Raw genomic sequence first — 18,845 nt, 5'->3', positions numbered from 1 at the left:
CTCTTATAAGCTAATCTCTTTGAAGACATCTTAAGTGAAATACTGCTAGAAGCACAGCCCAGCCAGGCTAGGTTCAGCCCCACAGAATTCAGAAACTTGCTTTGGGTCAGTTCAGGCAGGAATAGGTCATTCCAATCAGATCCTTTCACAGCAAAATGACAAAGTTCACAAGGCTGCAAAACTGAAAATGTCTATTTTGAAAAGTGCATCTGTTTTTCATTTCACTCCTATACCCTTTTATGCTCCAGAGGAAAACAGAAACACGTAAAATACCTGAAGCCAAACAGAACACAAGTTCCAACCAAGGAGGGTGAACGCAGGCTGAGATTGCAAACACATAAAAATACTCACAGTGACAAAAAACCACAAGTTAAGGGAAACCAAAGAAATACAAAGCAATACCGGGAGGCAGAACTACGTTGCAGGCAAGCAAAGTTGAAGACAAACACCAAGATCAAAGACAACCTCACAGCGAAATAAGCAGACACCAGCAGGATTATTTCCACCAGAGGAGCCGTGTGTCAATCGGAAAATAAGTTAAACTAAACTAATACCAAAAGGCAATAAAGATAACTTCAAATAATACTATTCAAGAATCAAAACACAATTGGATAAAGTTTAAATAAAAGCCTCTGTTATTGAATCAAAGTAACACAGTAGAGATGTCAAATGAAAACCCTTTGGTAACTTAATACATTAGAGAGTCGAAGAGAGAGTTAAGAAAGCCCAGGAGGAACACATAAGGGAATGAAAATATTCAGGAATCAAAGCAAGATGAGAAAATATCACGAGAAACATAGAACTAAGACAATAATCAAACCTTAAAGGGAAGGCTTATCTGTTAATGCTCTGAAAACCAAATGTGAAAGATGAAAACCTTATACTTCCGCCTTGAGGGAGCAAGCCAAATGTTTAACCTTTTACGCTAACAATCAGAAGTTCCTCTAACTCATGAGAGGGACCCAAAACTGTGACACTCACAGCTGCCCGGTCAATTCATAAAACAAACAGAACCCCTTCAGAATGGAAACACATTCTCACATGCAGAAGAAAGAGAAAGCAAGAGTTAATAGAGTTGTAGGGCACTTAGCTTAAGAAATAGCAGGTATTCCTTACTACCATGTATATCTAAAAAGAACAATGTTTTTTAAAAAAAGAAAGAAACATCAGGTATTCTTGCTCTACACAGATGATAAATGAGCCAAGAAGGTCACATAACCTCTGGTGCACCTCGTTCAAGCCCAGTGTCCTGGCCCCCTGCTTAGCATCCTGATACCTCCCCATTGGTACTGACACACATGCCGCCTCCATAGCAAAGAGACAACCAAATATTAAAGGACAGCTTTCTGGGATATGACACATCTTATCATATAAAACCCTAACGTACATTTAAAAGAATTCACAAAATCTTGAAGAAAACATAGCATTTCAAAACACTTAACATTTTCTTTTTTCATCTTACCTCTAACAAGTGTCGTTATAAAATGCTTTTCAATTTCTCGGACAGAGTTTAAAGTGCATATGATTAACTGCTACTGCTAAAGACACTACAGATTTCTATCAAGGAGCTGTCCTGGCCATAAAAGCCTCTTTCTATGCCACCAGCTCCTCCTTGCCAGAGTCCCACAGCACGCATTTCAAAGGGGACCTTACATTTCAAAGTCTCTGAAAGTCTTGGATGGTACTACTTCTCTTCCCTACCAGAAAAAATTAAAAAGTAAAGAAACCACTGGGAATGTTTCCACTTTAGGTTTTTTCTTTTTAAGCTGTGCTTCAATTCATAAAAACATATTTGAACATCATCAAAAGTGTAAGAATTTCCTTCAAAGACTTCTATGAGAGAATTTTATTCACAAAATTAAATACACTTACATTGTATTCATTGAATCCTGCGGCACTTTCCCACCAAGCCACATCCCTAGCCCTTTTTCTTTTTTTCAGATAGAGCCTCACTAAGTTGCTGAGGCTGGCCTCAGACTTGAGATTCTTTCCTCAGCCTCCCTAGTCGCTGGGATTACCGGTGTGCATCACCACACCCAACCTGGTTTTTGTTTTGAAAATATTAATTTGGCCTTTTCATTCAACCACAAAGCATTTGGTAAGTGCTTATTCTAAGAACTGGAGACACAACAGAAAACAAAACCACAATGTTCCTGCCCATACAGGGTTTACAGCTACCAAGGCTGGAAAAGAGACTTGGTCGCCAGATACCAGTAATTGGGGCTTCAGAGAACCTGGACAAACAAGCTCTGATGTGACCCTTCCCTTCCACTGGCTTCTGCTCTCACTGTTCATCTCCTAGTGGCATCCCTAGAATTTTACTATCTATCCATTTATCCTGCTATTCCTTCACAAATGTATTGTCCTTTTTCTAAAAAGGATAAAAGCATCATGCTTTGGTCATTTCTTCAAACTTCACCCCTTTGTGAACATCCCCACGTACTTGTAAATTTAATAAAACATTTTGCTCTTTGTGCATTCATCAGCTTTGGTATTAATCGGGTTTCTAGATTCAAAGAGCCCACATAAGAACTAAGCAGGATAGCCGGCACTCTCTCTCTTGCTATTTCAAAAGATGATTCTGGCTACCAGTTGGAAAATGGATCAGAGCAGGAGGTGGCCAGGACACACAGTGGCAAGGGTAGAAGTGGCAAAATGTTCAGGAGAGGGCTCAGGTCATCCAAATGATATGGCAGCGGCCGATACGAGGGTAGCAACCGTGGAGGTCGGGACAGATTCTGGATGCTTCTGCCATGGAAGAGCAACAAGATTTGTTAATGAATTCCATGTGGGGTATGAGAGCCGACAATGATTCTACAGGAGTTGACTTCAGTGCCTGGGAAGTTTCACTTACCACGTAGTGACCTGGGAAGCCCAGGGAAGTATAGATCTGGAAGGATGGTGGGAAAGGGGAGGTGGCCTTCATGTTCTAAGCTTGGTATGTCACTTGTCATTTGAATACAGGCATGAGGTGCCATGGGAAGGTTGTGCTTTGTTTCACTTCAGATAAATGAAATTAGGAGCATTTTACTCACACATCCTAAATTCTTCTCAAATGAACACAGTCTTGTGGGTATTGCATTGTGGTGCTGACGTTATAAAACTTATTGATACATTTTAACTTTTGCCTCATACTTCAGTATATACTTTCAAAACTAGGAAATATCACTGAAGTCAGAGCATCTTCATCTTCTAAAAGGCGACTCTAGATAACAAAACCTCACTAATGCCTCCTCAAGAGTCAACTTCCCCTTACAAGGCGGTCTTTGAGTCATTGAGTCATCCGTGCCTGCCAAAATGATATGGCCCCTGCCACCTTCCACAGTCTGAAGTTCTCCCATTTCAAAACAAAATATAATTATTCCCTCTTAACTTAAGAATCAAATTCTAACACAAGTGCAAGAAATTCATCTATACTTTCTTTTAATGGTGATATTTTCTCATCCAGTGGCTTAGTCTAGAGTCTTCTCACTAGAAATAATTAGGAAAGGAAAAGAAAAAAGGAATGGTGCTTTGAGAGAAAAAAAAAAAAAAAGGAGGTAAACAACTAACAGCAGTGGATTTTTACAGCCTTGGAAAGAAAAATGTAAGGAGTCCAGAGCTCACCTGGAATCATCTGCTGGTACAGAGGATGCTAAGGCATCTGCAGGAGATGTCTCCAATTCTCCCTCTCTACACAAATTTATCAAGATCACAGGCTTGGATGAAGACTTCCAAATTTATCTCCAGGGTATCTGACACCTCCATTTGCATGTCTTAATGACACACTGTCTTGGTGTCCTATTCTATCAGAAACATTCTCCTCCCAAAGCCCTCTGGTCTTGTTAACTTCATCATTCACTTCTCAACTCAAATATCCCTTCCCCAAAGAAGTTGTTCCTGACGTCAAGGCCAGATGGAATTGTCCTGTTACATATCTTGTAGCCCCCATCCCATCTCCATACCCTGAACTCTGTCCATGATTATTTATTACTTGTGTAAGTAACTGCTTACTATCAGAGTCCCCCACCAGATGCAAAGCCCCATACAGAAGGTCCATGTCTCCTTTGCTCATTGCTATATGCAATGCAGACCCAAATTCTTGGCTGGTGCACAAGAGCATTCAATAAACATTTGGAGAATAAATGAATGAATGCTGTACTGGTGTATACAGACCTGAAGTAAGACCTTGAAGCAAAGACTCTAAGGGTGCATTACATGTGGGAAAGACTTCAACTCCAATACACTGAACAGAGAAATATTAAATAAGGTTGAACAAAGTGAGTTTGTATATTTCCTTCGGGCTTATTTATCTCATCAAATATCAATATTATTCTGTACCACCAAAACCACAAAAGACAACTAAATGGGGAAATCTGTAAGACCAAGTTAAAAAAAAAAAATCAGCAAGTTACCAAGCCTTTATTAGTAAACCAGACACTGAAAGGGGAGACCTTCTTCTTGGTATTTTATGTACAATAAAGCAAAACTGGTTTACAACTATTTATTTAGTAATATAAAGAAATGACAACCTTTAAAACTTTCTACCGTGTACAATGAATCAAAATCATAAAAAAAAAAAACTTTCTACCAAGTTAAGGCTAGTCTGAATTTATAATTCGAGATGTATAGAATATAACTGATTTTATGCTTATTCATGTGTTATTGTAATGAATGCAGAAACTAGTTACATAATTACGAGAGCTTTCACATCATTTCCCTCCCCTCCCCCCCACACACAAGGCATTAAACTGCTCATTCTCAAAATCTCCGGCTTTGGGGATTTTAGTAATTTGACCTTTGTGGTTAAAAAGGAAATTCAGTATTCCTGTGGTCTGATGAGCTTCAGTCCTGTCCCTCTCTCCACCGCACTGAAATCTAAGTGCAATGGGGGAGGGGTGACTCTTAGTTTTATCCTTTAGTAACAGCTTTATCACCTGGATCAGTTTTAACATCCCAAAGAAATCATGATCTAATCCACCAGCTTGGATGCAGAAAAGAGAAGGTACAGGAAAAGGGAAAGTAAATAAAATAGAAGATTATTAAAAATCAATACTATTTTCCATTTACGAAAATTTCATATCCTAAGTTTTATACTCAATTTCTTTTTGGCAAGACCTACCTCGTCTGTGAATTTATATCAATATTTAAATGCACGCCAATTCATGGTAACCTCTTAGCTACTCAAATATTACAGTAAGATTGATTTTTTTTTCTTAATGGAAATCAGATACAACTATGTAGAATTCAAGTTTCCATTGTGACTCTGTAAATCTGTCACATACAACTCCTGTGAAACAGACTCACATAGCAAATCCCAAGACCCTATTAGAGTTACAAATTCCTTTATAGTAGTAATAGTGAAGTAAAGACAGGGGAAAAAAAACTAACATGCAAAAATGCAAATTAGTAGTTTTTTTTAAAAAAAGATTCAACTTTTTAAATTTAATGTTAAAATTTCAAATGCATTGGACTGAATGTGCAAAGGTGAAAAATAAGTTAAAGATGTCTCGTGACACATTTTTTAAATGAATTAATTTCCTTTGTAAGTGGCTAAGGTTTGATACCTCCTTCATCAGACGGTCTTGTTACCTCACTGCAGCATGAAAAGCTAGGGTAAATCTCAGAGATTTCGGACTTGTCATCTCCCAGACCTGTACCAAAAGTACTGCTTGAATGAGATCGAGACCGGTGTCTCCTATAGTGACTTGCTTTTTCTACATGGGAGGGAAAATATGCAGACATGCGATTAAGTGACTTGAAGAACAATGACACTAATTAAAGCTCAGTGGAAAAGAAAAACAATCCCTTATCAAATAATAATCCAAAATCTCAACCATTGTAAGGTTCTAGTCACCTACTCCCAAACTTTGGCATGCATTAAATCTACTACGTAAATGAATCAAAGGTTATTTATACTCATTTATAAGTCTAGATTTTAAAGAAGAGATTAAGGGATAGGAAATTGACAAGGACTAAGAAAACACTGGCAAACTAATAAATTTCTATCAAGCATAACATCTGGTTATAAATAATTGCTTTCCAAAATGTCAACAGGCATACAGTACTTGCCTTTTCTTTATTCTTAGAAAATTAAATGACACAGTTCGGCTAACGATGTGGATCAAATTAACTATTCAAGTATTAGAATCTTTACATTGCATTGGGGCCACAATTTTATTAACATCAACAACTAAATTTAGAGTAAAATCAGAGGGTAGAGCAAGACTTTAATGAAATATCTATGGTATTATATTGTATAAAATAACTGTACAGCTGTCAAATATTTTTCAGACCTTATTTGCTAAACATGGTCTGAAAGTTTGAAATGTCAAATCATCTATCACTATATTCAAACCATTCATTTTTTGCCTTTCATTATATACATGCCACCTAAAAGAAAAGTCAAGTTTCCTATGGAAACTATTCATTTTACATTATGTAAAACTCAGAGATACATTTCTAATTCTTGCAAAGTCTATTTAAGATATTTATGACACTACATAGGAAACTTTTCTACTGCTCCATATATAATTTTAAAAATCTATCCTTAAAATATTGTTACTGCATATTTCACAAAATGAATCTCACTTATCTCTTAGCAACTTAGTGCAATCTAAATAACTGTATTTGTAAACCCAGAAAGCCTATAAAATCACATTCACTAATAAAAAGCAAATGTAAGTAAGCTCTAGACACATTTTTAAATGAATCTAGGACAAACAAATCTAGGATTTATTAAAAAGCTCCTTTGCAAGTTTTACTTTCATAAATAATTAATGGTATTTTAAAGCAGCATAGCGCTTTGGGGGGTTTTCAGATTCTCAACTTTAAAATTTACATTACCCAGTTGCTACAAGAAACGTCTACAGTCACAGTAGCCTCATTTCCAGGACAAAACCACATAAAAGGAGAGGAACTCAAAATGTGAGCAATACCAGAGAGCATATGGAGACTTCTAGACTGAATATTGTCTTCCAGGGGATCGATGTCGAAGATAGAGCCAGGATCTGTGCGCCAAACTTTAAGGTCTTTCACCAAGAGGAAGAAATCAACAAATGAAGGTGGAAATTTTAAAAGTCAGCACCAAAAAGAATAGAGCAAAAGGCAAAAGTAAAAAGCAAATCCATTGTGCTGCAGAATCCAGAGAACAAAGTGATAGTCATACTTTCACATGTACCTGTTGAGAAAACTTTGCAATCAAAGTTAAGTTGCCCAATTCCTCCCCAGACCTGCCATATTGCACCTCACTGAGGTACCTGTGACCCCTCATGCAAGGCATGTGCATTGGTGGGCAACTATGCAGCCCTTGTGTCCCCCTGAAACCTCAATCACTCGTTGCCCTACTGAAACAGGCAAAGTGTTTGAGTAAATAGTTTAGTTACAAAGCTAAACTAACAAAAAAAATTTTCCCCTAGAACAAGGATCTATATTAGGAATGTGGGCAATGGCAAGTCCAATTTTCATTCTGAGTCTGTGGGTATGAATGAAACCATAGAAGATACATTTATCAAAAAATGCTGAAAGCCAGAACTCCAGCACAGAATCTTGAGGGACAGAAAGATGGAGAGCAGCTTCCGGTTCTCAATAAGTACAAATCAGTTCACTGCTTGGCTCTCAATAAGCACAAATTAGTTCACTTCTATGGTCAGTGAAGAGACCATACAAGGGCATGTATCCTCCTCCTATTTTAGTTGGAGGTAAAATCCAAATCTACTCACTTTCAAACTTATCAGTTGCCCCTGATCATAGGGCACCCTAAAATGAACTTATAGTCCTAAAATGAGTTACACAGTGTTGTACACCTGGAAAATAAGAGCCTAGTTTGGACATATGGCAAAAATGAGGCTGGAGTAAAAAAAAAAAAAAAAATTAACTGGAATTGGCAAACTGTGTCTGTTTTAATTAACATTGCACAATGCCAGGCACTATGTGCGTATAATCTAACTCATTTACACTACATACATTATAAAATATGTAGTATAATTATCCCCATTTTATAAATGAGGAAACTGAGACACAAGGAGATTGAGTAGCTTGGCCAAGATCATGCAACTAGTAAGTAGCAGAGTCTCCAACCAAACTAGAAGCCACACAATGGGCTTAATCTGCATTACCCAGAATGTCTCAAAACCTGTATTTGCACACCTGGTATAAAAACTGGCCCGTGGAAAGTTTTATGTTTTGTTGAATGCACTTCATTTTGTGCTTTCATAGGCAAGAACGCAATGGAAACAGATTCTCCCAATCAGAGAAAATAAACTGACTTCTGGGGTGCCCTATAAGTAAATTATTTAGAGTTATTCATCTTATATTTTTAAAACCAGTAATAGTTTCTATCTCAACAGGTATGAGTACTGAATCCAAGAGTCCAAGGTCTAGAGAGGTTCATGGTTTTCAGCAATGATGTCATATTTATTGCTGGTCCCTGATCTCTGTAGGATCCTGGGGTAGATCCTCACCCTAGTGAGATGAATCGACTACCCCTTGTGAGACTCTAGCATACAGGATGAAATGCCCTCTTTCTGTGTTACTTTTAATGAAAAGATCATGATTCATCCAACCAACTTAATGTGGTCCTCTGACGTAACCCACTTGGAAAGATAAGTAAAGCTATCAATTGCCCATGAATATGTTTGTGATATTTCTTTGTGAAATACTTTTGGAGTCACTTTGGTTAATCATCCCACCACTTAGTGCTCTGACCTTAGTACTCTTCTTTTGACTAAGATATATATACCTTCCCACCCAACTGTCCTCTAAATGCCCTTCACAAGTACTATTCCAGAACATAAACTCTTACTCTTGAAGATGAAGAAAATCTAACACCGAGATTACTGAGAGGCATTTATTTACACACTGTGAGTACAAAAATATTCTTTGACCTCCAGCGTTGGAAAAGAGCTATAAAAAAAATCTGAGGGTAAGTACTCTGAAGGAGACAAGAGTTAAGAGTTGTTGATATATATTGAGAAATAAAAATTTTTCTTCTTGGCCCTGCCTCATACTCCATCTGAACTTTGTCCCTATCTCAAGGAACATTCAACACTACTCTCCTAGAATTTCTCCTCAGAGACCTAAGAGATAGGAAGAGAAGGCCCCTCTTACATTATGGGACTTTCCGACGGTTCCCAATTATCCCAGTTCAGAAATAATATTTTAAAAATACAAAAGATTCATATTATGTAATACATCAGAATCTCTCTGGCATGTCTGTGGCAAAAGGACCTAAATACGTTATGGTTCTTTTCGCCACCCAGGTATACAATGTCCACAGTACCATACCTTGACCAAGGACACAAAACCAAAGGAAAACAAAATAATTGTTCTATCATTGTCACCATCCATGTCTGGACTGTTTCTTTGTTTAACAAGTAGAAACATTCTTAAGACCAGAAAGCTATTAAAGACTTCCAAGAAAAGAAAGAACTTCCAAGAACAGAGATCATTTGCAATGATAGCTGGTGAATACCTTGAATTCCATTCAACATGGTACCAAAATAACACTTGAGCTGTAGTCCATTTTGCATTGGGCACCAAATCAAACATTTGATGGGAAGTCAACTGAATAAGAAGGCTAGTGCTTAGAACAAGTACAATCTTTGTGATCAGGCATACTCTGAGAAAGACCACCGGCTTACCAACAATGATTCCGGGCCTCCTGTCCATCTCCACTACATGAGGCTGGATACCTTTGTAAGCAGCATCGCTGACAACCTGGGTGTTCTTCCTTACTCGCTCAGTCACAGGATCATCCACCACAGGAGTGAAGCCCCTTCCCTTTGTCTTCTCAAAATCTTCATGATATTTTACCTGAAAAAAGGAAAAAGAGTATTAACTCAAAATGAAGTTTTCTGATTGTTATCTATCTCTCAAAGTTTTGATAGACTGACAGGAGTTACTGCAAAAGCTGCATCTGGGTTATTTTCTACGTTGATGTATCTTTTCCAGTTAGTCTAAAAATAATATCAGAAATTGAATGCTGACATTTTCACCATGTTTTTAATCACTTTGGTTGGTGTCTCTTTTAAATCATACATAAATGTGTACTTCTGTAAGAAGTTGTAAAAGATAAATATTTTTAAAACTTGGCTTACTTTGTAAAATACGCTAATTTAGATAAAAACTAATTTCCTCTCTTGACCTTCAATATGCAGTAAAGTGATACACTACTTATAATTATCCAAGAAAACAGTATTATTTAAAATTACATTAACAGAGCTACAGATAATGATGTATATAATTTGGGTGTAAATAGTTACAAATTTTTTATTCACAAGTAAAAAATTTATCCATAGTTACAAAAACTTGTAACTATATACATCCAAACTGTATACATTGCAACACGTACATTTACATTTTGTCATGTTCTAGAAGCCATTGAATGGAACCCCGAATAAAACACTTGATAGTTGAACTTAATGGTGGATAAATGACATCTCATGAAACTGTTTTAAAAACACTTTTTTTTCATATCCTTTATGACAAGCAAACACACCACACTCTATCTTAAAATTAGTCAAAAAGAAGTCTAGGCAAATGTCCTTTGCAAAATGCATTTAAAATAGTCATGTTAGAAATAAAAGCACACTGAAAAAAGACACTGAGAAAAATTATTTTATTAGACTAAATATTTTCATGACATTCCAATGTGATTAGAATCCCCCCTCACAAAAAAAGCAGGCTCATCCAAGTTTCCATGCTTCATTAGTAATCTAAATTAATAGTGAACTAATGCCATCCATATGCTGGTCTTGCTGCTCCTTAGTATCTTTTAGTCATAGGAACTGTGAAAAGGTTGTACCCTACCATTGAAATATGATTTTGTGCTTCTTTAACATGTCTCAGACCAGGTGAATCTAAAAGCAGACTTGGTCTGCCTTTCATCAGTTTATGGTCCTGAGTATATTTTACCTGCAAAGTAAATAGTAGACATAATAAGACAATTATAAGACTAAAACCAGGACATAACTTATTTTTAAGTTTTCCAAATGAGCCAAACATATGCACCATCTTCAAAACTATTTCCCAGGCAGTTTTATTCCTGAATTATATTTTGTTCTAGAATACCAACCTAAATTTTTACTCTCAAAGATCTCCCTTAAAGATTATTGCAAATTGACTTAAATCTATCAAACAAAAACAATGTGTATGACCAATGGTTGCTAGCAACATACTCAGTAAAACTTATATTTAAACAAAAAAAGTCGAAAACTAAATAGCACCTAAATTTATCTTGTTTCTAAATTTCCCCATGTCCTATCATAACAGTGTTGAAGAATGCATACCAAGTTTCCCTCTACTTCCTCTACTTCTTTTTCTCTCCTTAGAGAATGAAGAACAAATCTAGCTTTCCTTTAAAGCAACCAAAGCTTAAAGGTAATTTATGTTGGACACACCCAATATCTCTAGACAGAAATGCCACCAGAAACGGGAAATTATGAAGACTTAATGCTGGATGCCAGCCATGGAGTTCTTCAAGATGTGCCAGGAACAGGGCCTGTGTTCTTCATGACTGACCCTCAGGTCAGACATATATGAAGCTGATTATGTGTAAGAGCAGGACTCCAAGTACTGAGACCTGAGTGCATATATGCAATTCAGAGCTGGAGCCCTGATACTCACTAAGAGAATACATACCATCCAAAGTAGACACTGATGTGCACCATGAATAACTTTCATGAATAACTGAATTTTGTATAAAAAATGTATAAAATGCATTTAAAGATATTTTCCCTTTAGGTCCTTACATTGGAGGAATGACTCTCTTTCTATTTTGCTTTTCACTTAACAACCCACGCTCAATAAAAGACATCAGCAAAATGACAATTTTAACTTTTGCTTCCAAGACTTTATCATTTTCAAAGATACTGGCTAAAATAACATGAAGCATTGTTTAAATAAACTGTAAATGTAACTGTCAGTCATATCTGAAAATATCAATGAAGGGCTGAAGGATAAAATAAATTTGAACAGAGGCAGCTTTTAGAAGTCATTTGAAATAACACATGTACTTAAAGGAAATATCACAGTTTATTTTCACAAGGAAAAAAAATTAGACTGCAAGTAAATTATAAAGGACATGTCCTTTGCGATAGTCCAAAATGAATAAAACCACTTGCCGAGCTAATATTTTCTTGATTCTTCTTTACTCTTTCCATTTCAGGAGTTACACTTAAAACTGTAGCTCTTCCCAACTGACCTTTATAATAAACCTGTCATTTCAGAGAACAAAAAGTAGAGCGCTGTGAATCAATTTCATTAAACAAGAGTCTATCAGTGCTTGTTTTTAAAGAGTTGTCTAAGGAAGAAAATCTATTTTTAAAAAAAAGAATACTTCAGGGGTCTAGTCATACTTAACATGCTTGCATCTTAAAGCATCTATTTTATTTCATCCCATAACAATATGTTTGAATCACTGTGGACATACTCAAATATATGTGCATAGCATCAGTAAACCTACAGTAAGCCTTCAATTACAGAGGACCATGAGAGCTGTCTTCATGGATATTACTTACAGGTCCTCTTGCCCATATAGAATGGCCCTACACAGGTGTGGTTTCTTAAGAATTAACTACTGTAGAAATTTTATAAGGATGTGTTTAAACAGGTGACTATGGTCATATAAAAAGGCTAGTATGCTTCCCAGTCCTCCATTCCTCCTTCTCATTAACCATGTTCCTAGTTTAGAGTAATGGAATCACATCAAGGACAAGATGACATCTACTTCTCCAAAATATAGTTGCTAGGAAAAGTATCAAACCAAAACCTGCTTCATAAACTGGTCAAATGACTTTACGTGTTTGAAGAATAAAAGATTTCTTTGAATACAATCGATTTCCAAATTTCCTTTTCCAAAGAACCCAATCTATATGTTAATGACTTCAGAAAAAAATTTTCTCTCAGTGAACTGCATCCTCGGATTATATAAACAAAGGGGAATTAGAGCAAGTCACCAGTCGGTGTCTAAGTAAAAACCGCCAGCCTCGGTTCAAGGGCCCCTAAATTGGCCCTGTTTCATCTGCTCTGTTCAGCCAAGCACACTTTATCATTTCTCCCTGGACACTGCCCAGAAATACAGTAATAATCACAGAGAGTGGGAAATGAAGCTGGCTGGAGGCTCGAGAATAAGAACATGTGCAACTCAAAAAGAGAGTGGGAGAGAGTGATTGCAGGTCGGCATGACCAAAAGTAGCCCTGCCTCCCTTTGGGGGAACCACAGCATTGATCAGCATGAAGACAAGATACGGAGGATCAACAATAACCCCCAGGGAAAAAATCATCATGATGTGGCACTGGACACTCCACATCATGCGGGACCCTGAATTCTTTCAAGGAAGTTGTTAGGCCTCTGAGAACAGAATATTAACTGAGGGTTATGAAAACATAGAACTACAACCCCTTCGCCTACATATGGGCACTACATTTGATATCTTAAGCAAAAAAAAAAAAAAAAAAAAAAAATCACTAAGATGATCCCACATTGCTGAGGTTCTTCTGGTTTTCTTTCACTCTCTTCAGCTCTGGTGGGTCAGAAATGGCAGTTGCCTGCTTAATCTGTCCTTTGTATTTTACCTGTGGAGGAAAAATAAGAATCTTAATGGATAGAAGAATGGACACAGAGGATGAGACTCAAAACTCACCCATTTTATGCTTTTTTTCATAATACCTCTACATCAACCTTCCTATTGATAGCTACATTCAGACTGAGTGGTCTAACTCAGCAAGCACAAAACATTGGTTATCTTGCTTAAAAAGGAGTTGTCAGTAAATATGTGGCTATTCAATGTCAAAACTAACTACAAATTCCACAGATGAAAGCAATCGAAATATAAGGGAGCATGCTTAGAAATCTCTGGAATGAAATCAGGACAACAGAACTAGAATGAAGTCCATGGGGCAGCCTGGGAAGGTTTCCCTCTGACCCTGGGACTTCCTCTTTCAAAAGATCTCCTATTTCATCCACCTTCCAGAGACATGAGAAGGATCAATAACATTGAGCTTGATTTTTCTTCTCCATCTGAGACAACATGCTCTTAAATAATAAAGCCTTTCAAAATTACCTCTTTTGAAAGAAAACAGCTATTGTTTATATTGGGGAACACTCCATAAAGGGCAAAAGGAAATGGAAAAAAAATTATTTGAGGGCCCTTAGAAGGAATTTCTGAGCATTAAGAGGCCTGGATTTAAATTCTAGCTCTCTTCTTGCCACTGTGGGTCCCTGGCATGTCCACTAATCTCCAGACACAGTTGCCCACATTTAGCCATCAGAGAAATGAATAATGCTAAACTCATGGGTTCACATAAAACATTAGCACAGGGTCCAACCCAGAGTAGAGGTGACTCATAACTGTTAGCTATTACTGCTTTACTATCAATAGATTAAGAACAGTTGAGGGGCCAGGGTGGTAGCTCAGTGGCAGAGCTCTTGCCTAGCATTTATGAGGCACTGGGTTCGATCCTTAGCACCACATAAAAATAAATAAATTAAATAAAGGCATATTATCCACCTACAACTACAAAAAAAAAATTTTTTTTTTAAAGAGAATAGTTGAATAATGGTTTCCCATTTTGCTCTTAAGGTCCCTTGCCAATCAAGCCAGGTTCTGCTTTGCCCTATTCTGATAGTTATATTTTCTTCCCCACAATTGACAACAGATCCTGCTCTCCCTACCCTACCCTAACATATTTTTAGAGATTTACTAATAATCCATGAGACTCACAGGGATAGGCTCTGGGTCTTACTCATCTTTATGTTCCAATGATTGGGACAATGCCTAGCATATTTGAGTACTTAATTCAAAGTCCCAAGCTTCCTGGACTCACATGAAATAGTCATAATGCCCTTCAATGTGTGACTGGGTAAAGGAGAATTTGAATGTGTTTAATGCTTCACAGAGAGCATTATTTAAAAATAAAAATATAAAATGTTCAATAAACTGTAAAAGAAAACAGAAACTACTTGCCGTACTCAGCTGCTCCTGGTTTCGCCTCACCCTCTCTATCTCTGGGGTCATGCTTATTGGAGTGGCCTTATAGTTTTGCTCTTTATACTGGAGCTGGAGGACAAGGTGAGAAATGGGTTGGGATTACAGGAAACAAATGTGAACCAATATGTTGGGACCAATTAATAGAAATGTCAAGTGGCCACAGGGCACTCATCAGTAGAATCTTCATCAGGATTTTACAGAGGAACATGTATTGCTAATAGACTTCATCTTCTCAGTGATCCTAGTCTCTCAGCTTTTCTTTGTCAAATGTTTTAAGTTAAACTTTTCACTGATATTCCTCAAACTATTATTTATTGGTGGCCACCTGAGTTTGATCTTATCCATAATAATGAATTTTGTCTTCTGTTAACTTGTTGCTTCATAGCACTAAAGTGTTTATCAAATTACCATCTTATATTTTAAAATAATGATTATGCACTCTTATCATTAAGAAGGAGGGACACACAAATCCTCGGTCCCCACTGCCATTATTAAAGAAACCACAAGCCTCCAACTTCCCTTGTCTGTGAAGTTCTAACACAGGAACGCCTACCCTCTGACCCAGCATTATGGAAATTTTTTTGACCTCCTGCACAGACGTGTTCCTTCTTAGCTGGGGGATAAGATTCCATTGTTTGTAGTCAGCTTTCCCAGCAACACCACCACACCACAGGAAATAAATGAGCATCAAACCCAGAGAAATAATGGCGTGTGTCAAATGATTTTTTGACAGGCAAAAGCAGAGTTAGAGGTTGAGATCCCTTGCAAGCAACGCCACGGGGACAATCTTACTGATTTTTTTAGTTTAAATTGAGCATTGGGGACCTGCAGGTAAAATGGACTTGAAATGCAATCTCTCCAGAGTGAACAGGCAAGTGAAGAGAGGTTTGAGAAGCTTGGGAAAAAAATGAAAAAGAATTGGGCTCTTTCTGATGGTGACCTCTTTGGAAGTTCTCGATGAGAGGCTTTCTTTGTGCCATGGTTATGTCATTTGAGAGTTGAGGAAGATTTTTGTGACTGAGATGATTGAATTAAAGTGAGGAAAGTTTCAGTCTAATCTTATTGGTGGCAAACATTCCGTGTGCTTTACAGCAATATCTCCTAAATACTCTAATCCCTGTTTTATAGATGAGGAAATTAGGGTTCCAGGGATGGATGCTTTATATAGCAAATAAGATCTGCAGTAGGGTCAAACCAACCACTTAGGGTCCATTTTCCTATCCTCCACCCCAGGGTTGCCTAAATTTCTGCCCTTTGCATACCATTTTTCATATGATACACCAAGCAAATTCTATAAATAATACCTATTTATAGATAATAATAATAATAATAGTATAAATAATACTATTTATAGTATTTTTTTATTAACTATAATATTTTGGGGAGTAGGGATTGAAACTGGTGGTGCTTAACCACTGAGTCACATCCCTATCCTTGTTTATATTTGATTTTGAGGCAGGGCCTAAGTTGCTGTGGCTGGCTTTGAACTTGCAATCCTCCTGCCTCAGCCTCCCAAGCCTTTGGGATTACAGGCATGTACCACTGCACCCAGCTTAATTTTTTTTTTTTTTTTAAATAAAGTTGTTTAAAGGTAATGTTAAATTTCTACCCTAAATTAAAAACTAGTGACCCTTCTTTTAGAAGGAGATTAGCATTAAAACAATATGATCACTAAGTCATGCACTGGACATGTGGAGGCACTTGGTATCTCAAATGCCATAATGACATATGACCCACATGGTAGACATACCCAGAGACTCGGTGCTATAACTCTTTGGTTTTTAACACAATTCCCCTCTCCACCATCATCTCCTATCACCCCTCATCCCAATTACTCATCCCACTTTTCCTCTCTTTCTCAACTGGGCCATGGAGCCTGAACATAATCCGTTTGCTCTTTGAGAAGGTCCTTCCTCACAAAAGCCACCCCAAACTGTTATGCATTCTCCAGTATCTAACTCCAATGTTACTCCTTCTCCAAGGCTGCTTCTCTCTCCCCAACATAGCTTTCCTTATTTGAGTTTCCATAGTACTTTGCAAGAGGTATCATTACTCTTAATAAATGAGAGAGTACATGGAGAGTACTCAGAAAGCCCAGTGAACACTCAATAAAGACTACTGCGCTAGCACTTAAACAATACATAACAGTTACTTCTTCCATGTGTTTCTCCTAGACACCTTGAGCATATCCACCACCCCTAACCTTACAGAATATCTCACTTACCTTCAAATTCCCCCAAGAACAAGAACAGAGTAGACACTTAATAGCAAAAGCCCATGAAGCATTGGCTATGTAGGGAGGACATGAAGATGGATACAATGTTATCTGCCCTTTGAAGGAATGACCCTGTTGCAATGGTGAGGGTTTATCTGCACAGGTCCTCGCCTTCATTACATGTTGGCATTCAATAAAATAGAAAAAAATACTTAAGGAAATATGATCACATTGCTGATGTTCTTCTGGTTTTCTTTAACTCTCTTTAGCTCTGGAGGATCAGAAATAGCTGTTGCACATTTAATCTCTTCTTTGTATTTCACCTGAATAATTTATAAAAAAAAAAATAGTAGTATTAATTGTATTCTACTCACCAAAAATGTAGTTAAGCATTCTTTAGTTATAACTTTTACATAATTGAGGTTTTTAATTCCAATACTACTTTTCCTTCAATGGGAACACAATTTTTTATTTTATCTGATGTTTTCAGGATTTCTTTATCCTGAGCTACAAATAAATTCATGCCGATTCACCTATCTATCACTATAGAAGTTCCTTAATTAAAATAAGCAAATGTTGCTTATAAATATAAATTTTATCATTAGGCAGATACACGAAAAACTTGGAAATTAAATAATAATAACAATTGATTATTTTCTATCTGAAAAGAAGTTTCAATTTATTAATATGTTAATTAGAATTTAACATGTATTAAAAGGCAAAAGTCAAATTGAGTTAGCCATAGTGTCTTGGGAACACTGCTTGTCTAAGAGCACACATAATCCAGAATAGGGGTGGGGGAGATAAAGTGACCACAGGAAAAGAAGAGAAAAGGGCAGGTGGAGGAAAATGTACTGAAATCATAGACCAATGAGTCCTGATCACTCTAAGGTTGGGGCCAGAAAGACTGGCAATCATGTTAGGTAAAGGTCCCTGTATCCTTGGCATTGACTTCATCCAAAAGCCACCCTGTCAAACACATTCACTGGCATATCAACCCAATAGTAACACCAGCACACCGTGATGCATGTGACAAGAAACAGCTCTTTAACTTTACAACACAATCAGTGGCGTCCTCATTTCAGTTGGTATTTTAATATATCAAAAATGCATGGAAGATTGGGTTTAAGAAAAAGGACATGTGCACACATGACATATATGGTAGCCACGGCTACATTTAAGGAGCACAAGTTGAAATTCAGCAGAATTAAATCTACACAAAACATGTTTTAGAAATCATTTGATGATGTTTAAAATAACCCAGTCTGTAATCCAGGTTGGCTGTCTTAAAGAAAAAGTGCCTCGATACCTCAGATGTCATCTACATCTTAGCACCTGTGAAGTTAGCATAAGTAACAATGCCAGTATCAGTCTAGACCTAAACAGTTAAATTGGAAGTTCACTGTGACAGGTTACCTCTAAATAAAATTCAAAAACAGTTCTTAGCAGAGAGCTAATAGTGAAAAGGCTTGTACTCAGAGGTGGAAAATGTCGAGATGTTTAAATGTTAGTGAATCACCTCTCAGTTTGACAGATCTGGCTAATCTTGAAAGGGCAACTTTCCATTTGAATACTAAGCAGGAGTTCATGGCCCAACCTCAGAGATACAGAGCGATGCATTTATTGTCTGCTAGAAGAGGCTGAGGGATGCTGGGGGAAGA

General features: G+C 37.1%; 1 protein-coding gene across 9 annotated transcripts in view; it reads right to left on the bottom strand.

The window, feature by feature from the left end:
• The window catches only part of NEBL (nebulette), a 127,433-nt gene that overhangs the window by 18,908 nt on the left and 89,680 nt on the right, over positions 1-18,845 (bottom strand). For 6 of the 9 annotated variants that reach the window (XM_079106313.1, XM_079106318.1, XM_079106317.1 and 3 more), the window contains 8 exons: positions 17,415-17,507; positions 14,946-15,038; positions 13,462-13,554; positions 12,102-12,194; positions 10,789-10,893; positions 9,621-9,792; positions 6,918-7,010; positions 5,547-5,696 (listed from right to left, as the gene is read on the bottom strand). In XM_079106313.1, the coding sequence (XP_078962439.1) occupies positions 5,547-5,696; positions 6,918-7,010; positions 9,621-9,792; positions 10,789-10,893; positions 12,102-12,194; positions 13,462-13,554; positions 14,946-15,038; positions 17,415-17,507 (892 nt within the window). The remainder of the gene's footprint in view (positions 1-5,546; positions 5,697-6,917; positions 7,011-9,620; positions 9,793-10,788; positions 10,894-12,101; positions 12,195-13,461; positions 13,555-14,945; positions 15,039-17,414; positions 17,508-18,845) is intronic. The other 3 variants (XM_079106314.1, XM_079106321.1, XM_079106320.1) reach the window with 2 other exon arrangements.

This window comes from Sciurus vulgaris (genome assembly GCF_902686455.1).
Source record: "Sciurus vulgaris genome assembly, chromosome: 12".
NCBI lineage: Eukaryota > Metazoa > Chordata > Mammalia > Rodentia > Sciuridae > Sciurus > Sciurus vulgaris.
The sequence above is the reverse complement of the archived record's forward strand: the minus strand, read 5'-3'. Positions and strand labels throughout refer to the sequence as shown.